This window comes from Miniopterus schreibersii (assembly GCF_964146895.1).
Source record: "Miniopterus schreibersii genome assembly, chromosome: 15".
Lineage (NCBI taxonomy): Eukaryota > Metazoa > Chordata > Mammalia > Chiroptera > Miniopteridae > Miniopterus > Miniopterus schreibersii.
The window spans coordinates 23,241,066-23,259,201 of record NC_138115.1 but is presented as its reverse complement, the minus strand read 5'-3'; the positions used below and the strand labels follow the sequence as shown (position 1 = coordinate 23,259,201).

General features: G+C 39.5%; 2 protein-coding genes across 7 annotated transcripts in view; one reads left to right on the top strand and one right to left on the bottom strand.

The window, feature by feature from the left end:
- Positions 1-8,047, bottom strand: part of IFT122 (intraflagellar transport 122) — a 65,729-nt gene extending 57,682 nt beyond the window's left edge. For 4 of the 5 annotated variants that reach the window (XM_081160035.1, XM_081160036.1, XM_081160037.1 and 1 more), the window contains exon 1: positions 7,867-8,047. In XM_081160035.1, coding sequence (XP_081016161.1) covers positions 7,867-7,907 — 41 coding nt within the window. In that variant the 5' untranslated portion in view covers positions 7,908-8,047. The remainder of the gene's footprint in view (positions 1-7,866) is intronic. The other variant, XM_081160040.1, reaches the window with a different exon arrangement.
- A 138-nt stretch (positions 8,048-8,185) lies between these two features.
- On the top strand, positions 8,186-18,136 carry MBD4 (methyl-CpG binding domain 4, DNA glycosylase). 2 transcript variants are annotated; one of them, XM_081160053.1, is made up of 8 exons: positions 8,186-8,484; positions 9,982-10,209; positions 10,622-11,478; positions 13,843-13,917; positions 13,995-14,129; positions 14,869-15,018; positions 15,489-15,592; positions 16,487-18,136. In XM_081160053.1, exons 1-8 carry the CDS (start codon positions 8,396-8,398, stop codon positions 16,562-16,564), a joined length of 1,716 nt encoding a protein of 571 aa, XP_081016179.1. In that variant the 5' UTR covers positions 8,186-8,395; the 3' UTR covers positions 16,565-18,136. The 2 variants fall into 2 exon arrangements, with proteins under 2 accessions (XP_081016179.1, XP_081016180.1); XM_081160054.1 differs by having other exon boundaries at positions 8,201-8,484; positions 9,982-10,121.

Sequence of the window (18,136 nt, the reverse complement as noted above, 5' to 3'; positions counted from 1 at the left end):
CCTTCAAAGAAATTGTCATCCAGTGGGAAGGTATGACTCAGACACATTCACAAAGAACTACCACATGTCATCAATTCTAAAGCATCCATTTTCATATTTTAGCATCTTTAAGGTTGGGATGTGTCTTATAATTGATGATGTGTCAGTTCAACTGGTAGCATTTTTTGCTTTCTTAATGGTATGTAAAATAATGGTATTTTAAAATCAATGACCTCTTAGGTTAGATGAAATACAGAGTAATGCTGTGATAAATGCTTTAGGGGAAATAAACCAACAACTTTATGGTCAATTAATATTTGACAAAGGAGGCAAGACCATACAATGGGATACAGATAGTCTATTCAATAAATACTGTTGGGAAAAATGGACAGGTGCATGCAAAAAAATGAAACTAGACCACCAACTTACACCATATACAAGAATAAACTCAAAATGGTTTAAAGATTTAAGTCTATGATTCAAAACCATAAAAATCCTGGAAGAAAACATAAACAGTAAAATCTCGTGGCCACACTTTTTCTGATATATCGCCTCAGGCAAGGGAAACAAAATAAACAAATAAACAAATGGGACTACATCAAACTAAAAAGTTTTTGCACAGCAAAGGAAACCATCCTCAAATGAAAAGAAAACCCACTAAATGGAAGAACATATTCGCTAATGATACATCTGATAAGGGGTTAATATCCAAAATACATAAAGAAGTTAAACAATTCAACATCAAACAAACAAACAAACAACCCAATTTAAAAATAGGTAAAGGACCTGAATAGATACTTCTCCAAAGAGGACATACTGATGGCCAAGAGACATATGAAAAGATGTTCAATGTCAATGATTATCAGAGAAATGCAAATTAAAACCACAATGAGATATCACCTCACACCTGTCAGAATGGCTACAATCAATAAATCAACAAACAACAAGTATTAGTGAGGATGTGGAGAAAAGGGAACCCTCATGCACTGTTGGTGGAAATGCAGGTTGGTGCAGCCACTGTGGAAAACAGTATGGAGTCTCCTAAAAAAATTTAAAAATGAAACTGCCTTATGACCCAGCAATTCCATTGCTGGGAATATATCAGAAGAAACCAGAAACAGTAATTCTAAAGAATATATGCACCATGTTCATTGCAGCACTACAGTGGTACCTCGGTTTTCGAATATAATCCCTTCTGGAAAACCATTCAAGTTCTGAAATGTTCGAAAACTCAGGGATCAACAGCTGACAGTTAGGCCTCAGGATCTTGCACTCAGCGGAAGCTGGGTGGCATGTTCAACTTCAGAGGTGTGTTTGATAACCGGAGCATTTAGGAGCATTTACTTCCGGGTTTACAGCGTTCATAAACCGAAATGTTCATCAACAGAGACTTCTGAAAACCGAGGTACCACTGTATTTACAACAGCTAAGATTTGGAAGCAGCCCAAGTGCCTATTAGTAGATGAGTGGATTAAAAAACTGTGGTGCATTTACACAATGGAATACTACTAGGCCGTAAAAACAAAGGAAATCTTACCTTCTGCAACAGCATAGATGGACCTGGAGAGTATTATGCTAAGTAAAATAAGCCAGTCAGAGAAAGACAAATACCATATGATTTCACTTACATGTGGACTCTAGTGAATAAAATAAACAAACAAAATAGACACAGACTCATAGATACAAAGAACAGACTGACAGCTGTCAGAGTAGAGAGGGGTTGGGGGCTGGGTGAAATAGGTGAAAGGATTAAGAAAAAAAAAACAAGCCCTAGCCGGTTTGGCTCAGTGGTAAGACTGAAGGATCCTGGGTTCAATTTCAGCCAAGGGCACGTACCTGGGTTGCAGGCTCAATCCCTGGCCCTGTCAGGTCGCGTGCAGGAGGCAATCAATCGATGTGTCTCCCTCACATCGATGTTTCCCTCTCTCTCTCTCTCTCTCCCTTCCACTCTCTCTGAAAAGCAATGGCAAAAGCACCCTCAGGTGAGGATTAAAAACAAAAAAAGAGAAAAAAACACATAACTCACAGACACAGAAAACAGTATGGTGACTACCAGACGTAAAGGGGCATGGGGGCAGGTAGAAGAGGGTAAAGGGGGATAAACGGTGACAAGGAGACTTGACTTTGGGTAGTGAATACACAATATACAGATGATGTGTTATAGAATTGTACACTTGAAACCTATAATTTTATTAACCAGTGTCGCTCCAATAAATTTTTTAAAAAAATTTTAAAGGCTTTAGGAGATACATTAGAACATATACTATAGGATTCAGAGAGGAAAGACACAGTATTCTGATTTGGAAAGAGGATCAGAAAAAGCTTCATGAAGAACAGTATTTGAAAAAGGTAGAGCTTTTGAGACACATAGGAGATTGAGTAAGTGCAGCATTTCAGGAAGAAAACAAAAGCAAAGACATGAAGGGGGAATATGAAGTATCTAATTTGACTAAAACATTTGTCTATGTGCAAGGCAGTCAGGAGAGATAGGGCTAGAAAAACAGGCAGGAGCCACATTACAAAGATTCTTGAATGCCCCAGAGCATTTCATTGGTTCATCTGACTCTAGTAAGAATGTGTCGGAAAGCACTTCCAGGATCCCATGCTGAGCTCTTCAAATGCTTTATTTTATTTCATCCTCACAACATTTTTCTAAGGTAGGAATTATCACTTGATTTTGCAGTTGACACCGTGGCTCAGAGAAGTCAAGTACCTCCCCCAACATCACATGACCAGCAAGTCAAAGGGCCAGAATTTCGACTCAGGTCTGACTCGAGTCTATGCTATACTGCCTGCCTTTCACTCTCCAGAATTATTGCCAAGTGTGACAAATTTCTGTTATCCTTGATGTTTTAATAATAACAACACTGGCTAACATTTATTGAGCATATTTATTAAGTACAATTTAAATCCCCACAACCCTACACCTATTTTGTAGATGAGAAACCTAAGCCACAGAGAAGTTAAATAATTTGCCCCAAAATAAACTGCTACTGATTGGAAGTGGAGCCAGAATTCAAATCCAGACAGTATGGCTCCAAAGCCCAGGCTCTAACCATTATGCTTGTGACCTTCATTATCATTATCATTAGCATATGCCATAGCTGACACAATAATTAGCAACCGTTTCCATGCTTTATCAACAGCACCAAAAAAAAAAAAAAAAAGTATTATCACCCACTCAACGCATTTACATGTAGAATTCACAAAGTTTCAATATAGGCTCTGCTGACCTCAGGCGTCTCTTAGAGAAAAATAATTCTCCACACATATTCAACAGTTCAGAGTTGTTAAAGACTGTAAACTTATATTATCTCATCTGATCCTATGATAACATAATGCAGTAGGCAGGCCAGACCCCATTGGCCCATTTTTATCAGTGAGGAAACTAAAGAACAAAGGCAAGTCTTGTGTCTGCTGTCGCACAGCTGGCTGATGGAGAAGCTGGAACAAGGGTGATTGTTAGACCCTTTCCAGTTGGGCATCCCTCTTGATAAAAGCAAACACAGACCCTGAGTTCAGTTTCCTCACTGTTACATGGTAACAGACTGGGTTCCTGTTTCTCAGGCTTTCTTTCTTTGAGTCTAGGGGAAAACGTACGTGGTACATTTCACACTGAAGAGAAGTGGGGCAATAGAGTGAAAAGTAGAGAGGAGCTGAGCCCAGAAAAGCTAACTTCCTGTCTGAGTTTTAGTCCTCACCTACATAAGCCAGCCTTGTGCAAAGCACCTGCCACCTGTGGGTTGTATGATAAGGTATTAGATTTTGGAGGGGGTCTGCACCTCTCTTTTACAGTAATCCTAGGATATGTGGCTCCCTTTCTGCCTTGTATATATCTGAGCTCTTCAAAGTGGTTACTGTGTGGCCTGTTCTTCATAAGGATCATTTTGGGTTGAATTATCAGAAAATCATTTCTGAGTGTCTCACTTGAGCCAAGGCTTAAGTTATATTCCCTCAGATGTGAAAATTCAATTTCTCTTAATTTCTTGAAATTTGCCTTCCTAAAGTATAACATATATGTCTGATTTACTCCAATCTACACTCTTACTGTGTTATACAATCCAATTTAGCTCTGAATTATATAATCTTCTATATTTTACACTGTTTCAGATACTATCTCATGTCCTTTGCATTAGAGTCATGCTATTTGAGGGAAATTACCGTTATAAACATTTGTGAACCCACATGCATGGTCTTTTTTTTTTTTTAATATATCTTTATTGATTTCAGAGAGAGGAAGAGAGGGGGAGAGAGAGAGATAGAAACATCAATGATGAGAGAGTCATCATTGATCAGCTACCTCCTGCATGCAAGCCCACAACCTGGGTATGTGCCCTGACAGGGAACCGAACAGCACTCTCCTGGATCCTAGGTTGATGCTCAACTGCTGAGCCACGCCCAGCTGGGCCACATGCATGGTCTTGTCCTAGACACATTGATCTTGTCGATCAATATAATCGACAAACTGACAATATTTTATCTTGAATCCCTTGGACTTTAATTACATCATGAAATCACAGAAACTCAGAACTGGAAAAGACCCTAGACTTTGTCATGTAGTCTAACTCCTCCGCCAGGGCAGGAATTCCCTATAGATGGCCATCCAGCCTCTGCTTGAATACTTCCAGGGCTGGAGAGCTCACCCTTCTATAGGCAGTCTATTATACTGTAGAATGTCCCTCTCTCCCACCCTGCCCCCTTTTATGAAAAAGATATATCATCAGATTCCATTGAAGAGAAACAGAGGGGGGGGGAGTCCTGCAACTTGTCCTCTGCCAACCCTGTGCCTACCCCACTATAAACTGAAGTCCCAAGGAGCCTCTCTGAATCCTGCACAATCTGACCCAGCCCCACTTACTTGCTTTGGTATCTTAGGCAAATTATGTCACCTTGTTAAGTCTCAGTTTCTTCATCTGTAAGTAGGATAACAATTCTGACCTTATAAGTTGTTGTGTAGGTTGAACAAGGTAACACATGTAAACAGTCTGGCCTACAGCAAGTACTCAGTAAATGCTAAACTAGCTGGTGTGAATTAACTCCAGGAAATACTAGGTTTATAACAGATGCTGGCCTGACTGGAATAAGTTGGGCTAGCCAAATATGGCATCCTAGTAGAAATGAACCTGAAGCAGATCTTTTAAGGGAGAAAATGAGGGAGTTCAGAGTAGAATTATATAGCATCTGGGAAGGGCCTTTGGACAGGAATATGGAGTTTTTAGCTGAACTGAAAAGCATAAATTTAAACATTAGCAGTCAGGAGTGGGGAGTAAGTAGGACCACCTAATAAAGTGCACAATTTGATGTGGACGGTAACTGGGAGTTACTGTAGGTTTATGAGAAGTAAAGTAACAGATCACAGTAACAACTCAAAAAAGAGAATTCCTGCTGATACTGATGGTTAGACTGGAAGCAAAAGATCAGAGCAGCTAGTTTATTGTGAAGGACTTATCTTTGACATCTGGGATTTTTTGGGTTCTACTATCTATCTGTTACAGTTTTTTGTTCTGTTTTGTCTCATTCTGCACCATCAGCTGGCATATGTAGCTGTTATCAGGATTGCTGATCTACAGAACCCCTAATGGGCCAAAAACTAAATAACCAATCTTCATTCATCATTCATTCACTCACACATTCATTATTATATCTATCCATCTATCCACCAAATAGTCGCAACAACCACTGATTTATTTGACTTGGCTCTGGAATAATTTGGAAATGAATAAAACATAGCTGTTGTCTTTAAGGGTTTTATAGACCTCTGAGATAAATAGAATCACAAAAAACTCTTACACTAGACCAGCGACTTTCAACCTTTTTCATCTCATGGCACACATAAACTAATTACTAAAATTCTGTGGCACTCCAAAAAATATATTTTTTGCCAATCTGACAAAAAAAAAAAAAAAAAAAGTCATTCACACTAGATGGCTATTATTTTGTTGGCTGTTGTCATTTTTTTATTTGACAATCTAAGGGAAAAGAGGTAAGTGCCCTTTATTAGTCAGGTATTACATGTTTTAAAAATTCTTGTGGTATACCGGTGTGCTTGCCATGGCACACTGGTTGAAAATCACTGCACTAGACAAATTCTAAGTACCACAAGAGGAATGATCAAAATTCTATGCCAGAGGTTGAAAACTGGGAGCAAATTAGGCTGTATTTGGCCAGCAAATGTTTTATTTGGCCCACATGTGTTTTTTGTTGTTGTTTTTAAGATTAAATTCCAACTTTTAAAAATTAGGACATTTTGCATAAAAACCCAGAAAAAAGGAAGACCTGAGCAAACTAGGCCAATTCCTGCAGGACAGTATTTGGCAGGATCTGAGCAGCAGCTGCCCCTTTTAGGCAGAGCATGAGCTCTCCAGTTTGCCACACTCTTTGCCACTCCTTATTACTCTCTGGCATCAAAGCCAAATGTTCAGTTGCCAGTTATTATCATCTCGTGCTGTGGGCACTTTTATAACAGAGTTAAGAGAAAAGTAAAAAGGAATTTTTTAAAACTCAAATCTCTATTAAAAACAGAAACGATAAGCTATGTGTTTCACGAAAAGTGGGTTATAGAATAGACTAATACTCAGGGAAAACAGATAATTCCTTGTGTTTTAGATGCACACAAACATCTCCCATTGATATTGTCTTCCTGACTCCTGCAGGCATTTGAGTTTGCAGCCTCAGTAACACAAAGAAAAATTAATGTAGTGGCTAAAGGCATTAGCTTTGGAATGAGGAAGACCTGAGCTTGAAAGCTGGTTCCAGCACTTAACTCACTGTGTAGCCTTGGCAAGTCATATACTCTCTCTGTGCTTTAGCTTCCTCATATGCAAAATAGAGGTAAACACAGTACCTACCTCAGAGGGCTGTGATGAATTTAGGTGATAAAAATGGAATAGGACATTAAATAACATTGAATCATAAGGTGAGGATGTCATTCTCTTTTCATTCTTTCAAACCTTCTAATTGAGCATAGGAGAACGTCTCCGTTCTATGCTATTCACCTCAAGCACCTCTCTGACCATACTTGTTAAATCTCCAGTTCTAGAGACATCCCACCTCAGCCTTAAAGGCTCCATAGCAACAGTATCTAGCTACAACTTACTAACAGTTCTGCTTCTCCTTGCTGTAAGGTTGTTGTTGTTTTTTAAATCCTCACCAGAGGGTATGCTTTTTATTGATTTTAGAGGGGGGGGGGAGAAACATCGATGGGTTGCCTCCCGTAGGCACCTCGACCCGAGATCAACCGGAAACCTAGGTATGTGCCCTGACTGGGAATTGATTCCTCAACCCTTCTGGTGTACTGGACCACGCTCCAACCAACTGAGCAACCCGGCTAGGGCTCCTTGCTTTAGGTTTTACAGTTATCTTATTACAGTAAGTGATACTGATTTTTAAATACGGAGCTATGAGGCACATAGAATATGCTTTTATATATAAAATATATTTTTTACATAAAACATAAAAGCATACTGAGGCGAAAATAAGTGAGACAATTTAGAAAAAAAGTCAAGTAAATAAGGGTATGGGCAATATGTGGATATGGCAAAAAGTCTTAAGTTGAAGAAACATTATCGTGGATGTAAAAGGAGCCCAGGGCGGAATGTGAGTAAGGGAGCGACAAGACCAGATTGTGACTATGTAATATGTAAAACCACCTCGACAGGCCACTACCTCACGCGTTGTACATCCCGTTGCCCCCTCTCCGGGGTTCAGTTTCTCCGCCTGCAAATGGGTGGGAGAGCGACCTCGCAGTCGCCCAGTCCCGGGATTCAGTGCCCTCAGCCTAGGCCGCAGGCCCGTTGCCCCTAGCAACCACAGGAGTTGACGCAAAGGCTCCCGCCATCCCCTCCAAGTCTCGGCCTCCCGCTCCTCCCCGACTGCCCGGCTCCTCACCACTGCTCGGCTTTATCTCTCCACGTCAACACGGCCCTCATCGCGCCTTCCCTCACGCCTCGGGCCCCTCCTCCCCGCCTCAGCCACCAAGCCCTCTCCGCTAGCCACTTTGGCTACCTGAGCTACCCCTGACAACGCACATGCGCAATGAGCTACGCGCGCGCGCAGCAGAGTTCCGACTGCGCATGTCTTAAAAGGAGGGCTGGAAAAGTGCAAAAGCGAATATGGAACTAGAGCCTAGCAGGCGTCTGCGCAACTGAGGCGCGTGCGATTGGTCAGCATGGGAGGAGGGCGGTGCGTCTTCCTCGACAAAGGACCTGATTGGCTGAGCCGTGGAAATTGGTGCGGCGGAGTGGGCGGCTGGAAAGTGGCTGTGGAGTCTAACCCATTTTTACTGACCTCAGCTTTTGGTTTCAGCGTAGCATCTGAGCCGAATAAGTTTTCATATTTTACTCTCCTCCACATCTAGGGCGTCGCACCCTGTCAGCCCATTGGTGCAGTCGGAGCCCGCTTGAGGGACACGGCTGGGATGGAGAGTCCGAGCCTGTGGGACGGTGGAGCTGCCCCCTTCGTCACCTCCAGTGAGAGCCTAGTCCCAGACCCGCCTTGTGATCTCTGGCAAGTTACTGTCCCCTTTTGGTCCTCAGTTTCACCATCTGTAAAGTGGGAGCGGGGGAATAAAAGGTGGGTGGGCCTTTCTAACTTAGAGTCGACCGAGACCTTGATGCTCAAGGGTTAGTGACTAGGAGTTAAGGCTGGAGCTTAGTACTATTACGGTTGGGTCAACCCTGGGGTGCTTCTGACTTCCTTACCCAAAATGACGAGGGAGCTGGGAGGAGCAGGGAGGTGGTACAAGGAGAGGGCTGCTTGGGTTGGAGGATCCTAGGAGGACCTTGGAGATGTCATGGTAAGCAGCCGACAGTGCCCCCCAAATGGGTCCTGTGATCAGTAACAGAAGAAGCTACCGTCTTGTATTGAGTACTTGTATATGTGTGATCTGGAGCTAAGATGAGCTACCTACTTTTCTTTGAAAATGTAATCCTCAGAACTACCTTAAAAGATATTATCTACTTTTTACAGATGAGGAAAGGAGACTGAGGTTAAGTAACTTGCTCCTGGACACACAGCTAGTGAATGGCAGAGCTGGGATTTGAACCCAGTATGTTGACTTTAAAGTTTGTGCTCTTTACCAGGTTTCAGTTTCCTTATCTATAAAATTGTGGACTATATAATTTCTCAAGATCCACCAAGCTCCCCAAAATTATATAACCCCAAATTATGTTAGAAGACCTCGATCCCTAATTTTAGTTAGTCACTAGCTGTTGTTTAGTTTCCCTATTTGTAGAAAACTTGTGTTAGACATCTTTATAGACCCATTCAATTTTTGAAACTTGTGATTTAGTGATTAGGATACAATCTACTAAAGTTTTTAGAACAAGGGGAGAAGTCTATTAGACCAAGGTTTAGTAGACCTGGGTTCTGATATCAGCTCTGCAAGTAACTTAATCTTCCCGTTGCTCACTTTTATCAGTAAAATTAGAGTAATCCTTGTCCAACCCACCTCATAAGGTTATCATGAGGATCAAGATTGAAAGCAATTTGAAAATTCTCTGTCAGAAATTACCTTTTGGTAAGTAATCTGATGAAAGTGATACTCTCCCCCAGAAAGTTGCACATATATATATATATATATATAACATTTTTACATAACTTATTTGAGGAAGAGGAGGGTTCCTCACTGACTCCTTTTAGCAGGTCTGTTGATCTCAGGTTAAGAGCTCAGTGTTTGGTTCATTTTTTTAAAGTTATGCCAGTGTCACCAGAAGTCTTTATAATAGCCCCAATTTAATGATTAATTTTTAAAAAGTTTCTAGCAAATAGATTGAGCCTTTCATTGTGTAGAGAGTTTCAACCCTTTTTAACCCATGTTGGAGAACAGGAAGACATTGGAGGGCAGGGAGATAGTCCCATAGCATAAGACTGGTCCATATTGATTTTAATCTCTTCCATAATCCAAATAGTCTGTGTGGTTCCTGCTCTGTCATAGATTAAAATTGAATAAGCACTAGAAAATCCATGTTAAATGAGTTAATCACTTGTACTTTGTTTTTTCAGCAAGGAAAGTCTTGTTCTGGGATCAGAAAGAGTAGAAGATGAAAAACAAATGGTGATGAAAAGCAGCAGTGAGTGTAATCCCCTGGTACAAGAACCCATTGCTTCTGCTCAGTTTGGTGATGCTGAAATGACAGAATGCCGTAAGTCTGTCCCATGTGGATGGGAAAGAGTTGTGAAGCAAAGGTTATCTGGAAAAACAGCAGGAAGATATGATGTATATTTTATCAGGTGAGCATGCAAGGTGGTAAAGACAGTGCAGCCAAATAATTTTGTCTAAACAGGTAGTGGGAAAACATAGCAGGTATCTTGACTTTTTTCTGTTTTAACCACAAAACCATTATGTATTCTATTCCTTCAGTTTTATCTAGTGATTTAGGGACAAGTACATACATTTTCTCCTATTGTGAATGCTTAATGGTAAAGTTGCATTTAAGTTATATTTGTAAAATTATTTTATAGTATCATATTCCTCCTCATAGAGGAAATTATTTAAAAATACAGTTTTATCACTATTTTTATTTTAAATGACAAATACTTGTGGCAACATTTGGAAATTATTAATTAAGCATCTGAAATGTGGCCCGATTCTTTTTAAAAGTCACTTTTATTTACTCAGTGTTTCCTTTAATATCATTTTTAGCCCACAAGGACTGAAGTTCAGATCCAAAAGTTCACTTGCTAATTATCTTCACAAAAATGAAGAGACTTCTCTTAAGCCAGAGGATTTTGATTTTACTGTACTTTCTAAAAGGGGCATCAAGTCAAGATATAAAGACTGCAGCATGGCAGCTCTGACATCCCAACTGCAAAGTGAAAATAGCATTTCAAACCGGAACCTCAGGACAAGAAGCAGGTGGAAAAAAGATGTGTTTCCTCTGCCAAGTGGTAGTTTGGAATCACAAAATAGCAAAGAACTATCTAACTTCACTTCCATGCATTTGCTATTGAAAGAAGGTGAGGGTGTTAATGATGTTGACTCCAGAAAGGTTAGAAAGTCCAGAGGGAAGATGACTACTTCGAAAGTAATTCAAATTAAGAAAACTAAAACAGGGTGCTGGAAAAGTCTTCCAGATTCTGTTCAAAGAAATAGAAAAAGAAAATCTGTGCATAATAAGGCAAATGTTGAAAGTGAACCTGTTGTACAAGAAAGTCAGCTTGATAGAACTTTCTGCATTTCTGATGCCACAGCAAGCAACAAGACCCTCAGTGTGGCCAATGAAGAAAAGAGACTTGTAAAAGAAAAATCATTGAGTTCACGATCAAATTTCAATGTTGAACAAACAACTGTTGGCATCATAAACAAATTATGTTCAACCAAAGAAGCAGAACACAACAAGAAGAGAGAGGATACCGTTTTAGACTCTGAGGAAATAACAAAAGTAGAAGTTGGGGAAAGGAAGGAACATTTGCATATTGACAGTTTAAAATGTGGCTCTGAAATGGACAACAACTGCTCACAAACTGAGAAAGACTCTACTGCTGTGAAAATATGTCAAGGTATTTAGTACATTAAAGTTCTATTAAAAATGTGATGAGGTTTATACTCCGGGATACTGTATTTTATGCCTATAACCGGTAAATATAAGGGAGTAGAATGAAGAAATAGGGCCAAAAATCAGATACATTCTACCAATTGATCCTATATTTGTCTAACTGATCTTCAAACCCCTTCCTTTGTCAGAGGGAATCAGCTGGCTACAGCCTTGATGCCCCCTGCAAAGGAAAATTGTGCCACTAACAGCTGCTACCATCTCTCCCTGGTGCAGCAGCTGGGAATCTCCTCAACAGTGCTTTCCTTTCCAGCCATTAATCTTACAGCTTGAGGGAAATGAAAAGACTTCACTTGGAAAAGGTTTGGGGAAGACTCCTTTTATACATAAACTGGTTGAGAATAGTCAGTGCTTTCTCTTCACACCTCTCCTGTTACTTATTACGGATATGTGACTTCCCATTTAATTTTGTATATATCATAGTCATTTTTATCATCCATGATAATGTAATGCTTCTCTAAACTGTTTTAGAGCTCTAAATAATGCAAAACTACTCACATAGTTCATCTATTATTTGTAATGCGTTCTTAATACAAAGTTTAGAACTGAGTACTTTTGCCTTTATAATACCTCAGTGAATAAGAGATAAAAAGGAGACCATTTGACAGCCCTGATATTAGTTATTCATTATGCCATTATGGTATAATGAATAACTCCTTTAAAGAACAATAGTAATTTTACTTAAATCCTGTGGGGAGACAGCCTGGACAAATTGGTGGAGCAGGGGGTTAGACTTGATTCCTGCTCTCAGGCCCACTCATGATTTTATGTCTTTGCTGTACCTAGAATTTTCCCCTTTCATAGAAGGTGGCCATCTATACCTGTGACCTGCATAAGAATTCTTCAAGTCTGTTCTTTAAAGACTTTGAGCTCTTTAAATCCTTGAGGCTTATGTAAATTTATTGCTAGTATAATGGTCAAATTAAATATTAAAAACATCCTTTTGCAATTGCAATGGAAGTATCTATCCTATACATAAAGTCTAGTTCTCAATGTAAGATGAAGTACCCTTAGGTTAATGTGCATTGGAATAGTAAAGACCATTGGCTTAAGTAGAAATTTCCCAGTTTCCAAATAATAAAGGAAACTAGTTAATAATTATTTATAGGAACTCACAGAAAAAATTATTAGGTAGCTAGTAAGCTCAGTTTCCTTTGTTCTCTCTTTTTTACTTTCTACTAGGCTTTACCTGTTTAAACTAGATGGCAAAAAACACTGAACTAATTATCTGGAGACTGGATACTTATCCCAGTCTCTAGTCAGTCCCACTATCATTTTGGGATGGTAACTTAATTTCTAAGGTTTTTTCTTCATCTGAAAAATGGAGGTAGGAACCCTCACTAGTGCTGTTTTTCATATCAAGACTATTGTAAAGTAAAATGAGAAGTGAAAAAGATGGCTTCATGCTATACAAATACAAGGTGTTATTAACTGACATTCAAATTTAAAGGATATGGTTCAAGGGAGTATTAAATGTGATGATTTTTGAAATGGGAAGCCTGATAACGCTGGTCAAATAGTCTGGTAAATTAACTGAGCTTCCCAGTAGATAGTGATCTTAGGTTTTTTCTGCAGGTTCTGTTTTGTCTATATCCCGCGCGCCCCCCGCCCCCCCTTTTTGGCAAGTGTAAAAATATTCACTGCAGAAGTTTTGGAAAATACAGAAAATTAAAGGAGAAAAATTACCATTCAGAAACAACCATTATACCATTTTGGTTTATTTTATTCTAATCTCTGTATATATATGTGTGTATACACACACACACACACTATTTGTTTGTTTATTTTTAATTAAATTGGGGTCATATGTAGAATATTGCTTTTTTTCACCTGAACATTAATGATGTGAGAAAATCTTCATGTTATGTTCTCAAAAATATTTTAATGACAACATTGTACAAATGTAATAATTTTAAATATTCCGTATTCCAATTTTTCAGAACTGTGAACTCTGAACATAAGTCATAAAGAACTGGTGTAACAGAGTGGTTAAAAGCCTGAACTCAAATGCCAGACTACCTGGATTTGACTTTCAGCTCTAATAGTACTTACTTAGCCTTGGGCAAGTTATTCAACTTCTTCCTACCTCAATTTCCATATCTATAGAGTGGAGATTAAAAAGTCCCTTAGCTCATAGGTCATTAGTAGGATTAAACTGGTTAATTTTTGTAAAGTGCTTAGCATAGTGCCTGGCATACACTTAATGTTTTATAATTGTAGTTTTTATTATTATTACTATTATTTGCATCCCTGAATATTTCTTTAGGCTAAACCATAGATTCTATAACCAATGTTTACTCTTCCTTTTCAGAAGATACCATCCCACTGACGCAAGTAGAGAAAAGGAAAACAAGTCTATATTTTTCCAGCAAATATAACAAAGAAGGTATTCTTTTCCCAATCAGAAAATCAGATTTTAAATCTATTTCAGATACCCAACTCTGATGCAGTGTGTTTGTTCAGCTCTTAGCCCCCCACGACGCAAAGCCTTTAAGAAGTGGACACCTCCTCGGTCACCTTTTAATCTTGTCCAAGAAACACTTTTTCACGATCCATGGAAGCTCCTCATAGCGACTATATTTCTCAATCGGACCTCAGGTTTGTGGATTATTTTAATCTGTGCCTTAGTAGAGACAGTGTGATAAGAAAGAGTACTGAATTGATGGGAAGCCTGTGTTCAAGTTTGATTTTGAGTCTATGTGTGACCTCAGGTAAAGGCCTTCCCCCCTTTCAGCCCTCAAACTCTTCATCCATGAGAAAATGAGGCTATCCTTTGTAGCACTAAGGAGCAAATTTGCACTTATTTTCTACTTCCAGATTAGTTTTGGTCATCAATGAGAATCAGTTATATAACATCCCTCCACCATTAGTCATGTATAAAAGCATTTTTTTCATTGAATGCTTTCTTTAATGTCATTGACACCTTCTATTCTGTATGCTTTTATACTAGTTATCTGATGATCTGACTGTTTAAAAACTAATACAGGTGTTGGAAAAAGGTTTACAGCTGTAATGCAAATAAATAATACAATAATTAATAATAATACAAAAATAAACTCTTTCCTGTACTCACAACTGTAAACCTACTTTTTTGGCCCCTTCCCCCCTGTATTACATAGGGCCAGGTCACAGCATAATCTGGACTGAACCAAATAGGTTATTGGTGTTGGTTTTTTACTCTGAAAGTGGTTATTGGTTTAGGTAATGACTTCTCATTAATGGCTTAAAAAGATAAAAGAAAAAAAAGCTCTATATGAGATTTCTAGTTGAAGAAGTACCCGAACCTAGATTAGCCCATCCGGAGGCTTGTAATCACATAGTTATCTTTACATCCCAGGTAAAATGGCAATCCCTGTGCTTTGGGAGTTTCTGGAGAAGTATCCTTCAGCTGAGGTAGCAAGAACCGCACATTGGAGAGATGTGTCAGAACTTCTTAAACCTATTGGTCTCTACGAACTTCGAGCAAAAACCATTATCAAGTTCTCAGGTACTTTCCCATATACCCAAAGGAAAACATAAACTGTGCCTATTTAAGAAAGCCACACCTTAAACTTTTATGTCCACCAATGCTACATTAATAGAGGTCATTCACCTCAAGCACCAAAGGCATTTAAAAACTTGCCCCAAACCATAGTCTCCCATCAACACAGGCAATAAATCTTTGCCCAGTACTGGGTCAGGCCATGTGGGCATAATTAGAGGAAGAAGTCATGAAGCAGAAAGCCCTCAAGACAGTACCTCTTTGAGTTTGCACAAAATAATAATGGAAAGTGGCAGATGAGATGTTCAGACAGAGGTGCTTCAGGAACTCAGGAGAAAGAGCAATCACAACTAGGGTTTTTAGTAAAGATTCTTTTCTGTCCCTTTCTGTTCTCCCATTTATCCCCTCATCACCACACATTTGAGGAAAGTATCTTCCTAGAGGCTGGCCTGATATGTGGGCTGTTGTATTCTCAGATGAATATCTGACGAAGCAGTGGAGATACCCGATTGAGCTTCATGGGATTGGCAAATACGGCAATGACTCCTACCGAATTTTTTGCATCAATGAGTGGAAGCAGGTGAGGTCCACTTGCAGCCAGAATGTCTCCAGCACATTTTGTCTCTGAGACAAAATAAGTTCACTACTATGGGTAAAAGCGTTTCTTGGACACATGCTATTACAGTCACAAAATCCAGGCTTGAGGCAGCGGGTGGCATGCGGTTATTGGCAGCAGGGAGAGGATCAATAGACACAAGTCCATAAGTACTCCTGGTGTGACTTCCGACTGACCTGCAACAGTTGTCACTTGGCCCTATTCCAGTCATTCCATTCATGTAATGTCTCTAAGACTGATGTAGTTTTCTTGTCACAATCCTGCTAGTCTTCAAAAGTACACCACAGGAAAGCAGGCAGGTTTGAGCTTGGAATGCTTACTAGGGTTTCTCCTAGTAATCTATTTTTGTGGTAATTGGGTTCTACTTCATCTGCCCATTCTGTTGAGTTTGCCTAGCACATAGGCAGTTGGGTTGTGTCCTGGCTGTTGGGCACTGCCAGGTAGCCTGGTACACTGCCCTCTTAGTGTTTCACCACCCTAAAGCATTTAGCTAATAGGTCTGGCCAAGCCCATTCCTGCTCCACCATTTGTTGTGACCTGAGCAATTCATTTAACTCTCAGGGTTAATAACCTCCTACTGGAAAATGGCATATTAATGCTTGGTCATGTTATCACTACTTCACACCCCAGGTTCTGCTGAAGATCAGTACTAAATTGGAAAGTACTTTATAAACTGTAAACTATTACCTTAATGTAAGATATAATTTTAAGCATTTGTAAATCCCATTAGGTTAAAGGTTATAATTTCCAGGTATATTATCATAATGTGTGTTCTTCCACCATATCTTTAAAAAGTCAATTTAAAAAACGTATTTATGACTAACTTACATAAGGCCTTTGTCTCCTAATTTCTTCCAGGTGCACCCTGAAGACCATAAGTTAAATAAATATCATGACTGGCTTTGGGAAAATCATGAAAAATTAAGTCTGTCTTAAAACTGTGAAATTTTTAAACTCGTTTTTTTATGCACCGCTTTGATTCTTCAGAGCTCCATTAAGCCAACCAACTACTTTTCCAGGCGTATAGATTTTAATCAACCCAACTAGAGACCTAATTACGTTTTCTTAATGTGTGTGCCACTGGTCTTTGCTACTGAACATGCTATAACATGTTTTGAGATTTCTTTAAAAAATAAGTTGTGATTTGACAACAATCCTAAAAATGTATATGACTTTTCCAATAATGAAATGTGATTTGAAGGGGGAAAAAAATTTTCTAAACTATCAATATTACAAAGCAAATTTTTGTCAGTCTTACTTGAGGAAAGATTAAACTTTCTGTTCTCTTTCTATAAAGATATATAATCGTTATACAAAGCAGTAATCTAAAGAGCCCTGGCCGGGTAGCTCAGCTGGTTCAAGTGTTATCTTGATATGCCAAGCTTGTGGGCTCAATCCTGGGTCATGGCACAAACAAGAATCAGCCAATGAATGCATAGATAGATGAGTGGAACAACAAATCGATCCCTCCCTCCCTCCCTCCCTCCCTCCCTCCCTCCCTCCCTCCCTCCCTCCCTCCCTCCCTTCCTCCCTCCCCCTGTCCCCTTCCTCTCTTTCTCTAATACCAATTAAATCAATTAAAAAAGAAGTAGTCAAAGAGTTTGCAACCAAACATGTAAAAAGATAGTACAGTGGGTATCAGGCAATTAATTTTTAAAATATGTTTACTAAAAGAAGCTAACCCCTCAAAGAAAATTAAGATTTTCATGTGTTGGCTTTTAGGAATTGGAGGTTTGACCCCAGCATCCATTTGATAACCTAATTGAATATCTGCCTTCAGCTCCATTTCAATACTGTCAGCTTCTAGCTCATGCATGTTACTTTGATCCCTTTGTGAAAACTCAAGCATTTAGCCTGGCCAGTGTGGCTCAGCAGTTGAACATTGACCTAGGATCCAGAAGATCGAGGTTTGATTCCTGGTCAGGGCACATGCCTGGATTTCAGTGCACATGCCCTGCAGCACACTGCATTCTGATTCTGTGTGCTGATTCAGAATGCAGTGTGCTGTAGGGGGTGTGCAAGAGGCAGCTGATCAATGATGACTCTCTCATCATTGGTATTTCTATCTCTCTCCCTCCCTCTCCCGTCCTCTCTCTGAAATCAATAAAGATAGTTAAAAAAACACACACAACCTCAAGCATTTACCTATCTCTCATCTTCCAGCTGGAGGACAGGAACTTTTAAGTATTATGTCATTTTTAATACAGATTCTATAATGTTATAGCTCAAATACTGAAACATTTGCCTGTGAAAGAACTCACAAACCAAAACAATCCTATTAGCAAGTCTCAATGACCAATCACCATTTTCAGGTATTAAAAATTAAATGGCCCGGCGGGGTGCCACTCATCGGTTGAGCGTAGACCTAGGATCCAGGCAATTGGGGTTTGATTCCCGGTCAAGGCACATGCCTGGGTTGCGAGCTAGGCAGCCGATCAGTGACTCCCATTGATGTTTCTAGCTCTCTCCCTCTCCTTTCCTCTCTCTGAAATCAATAAAGATATATTT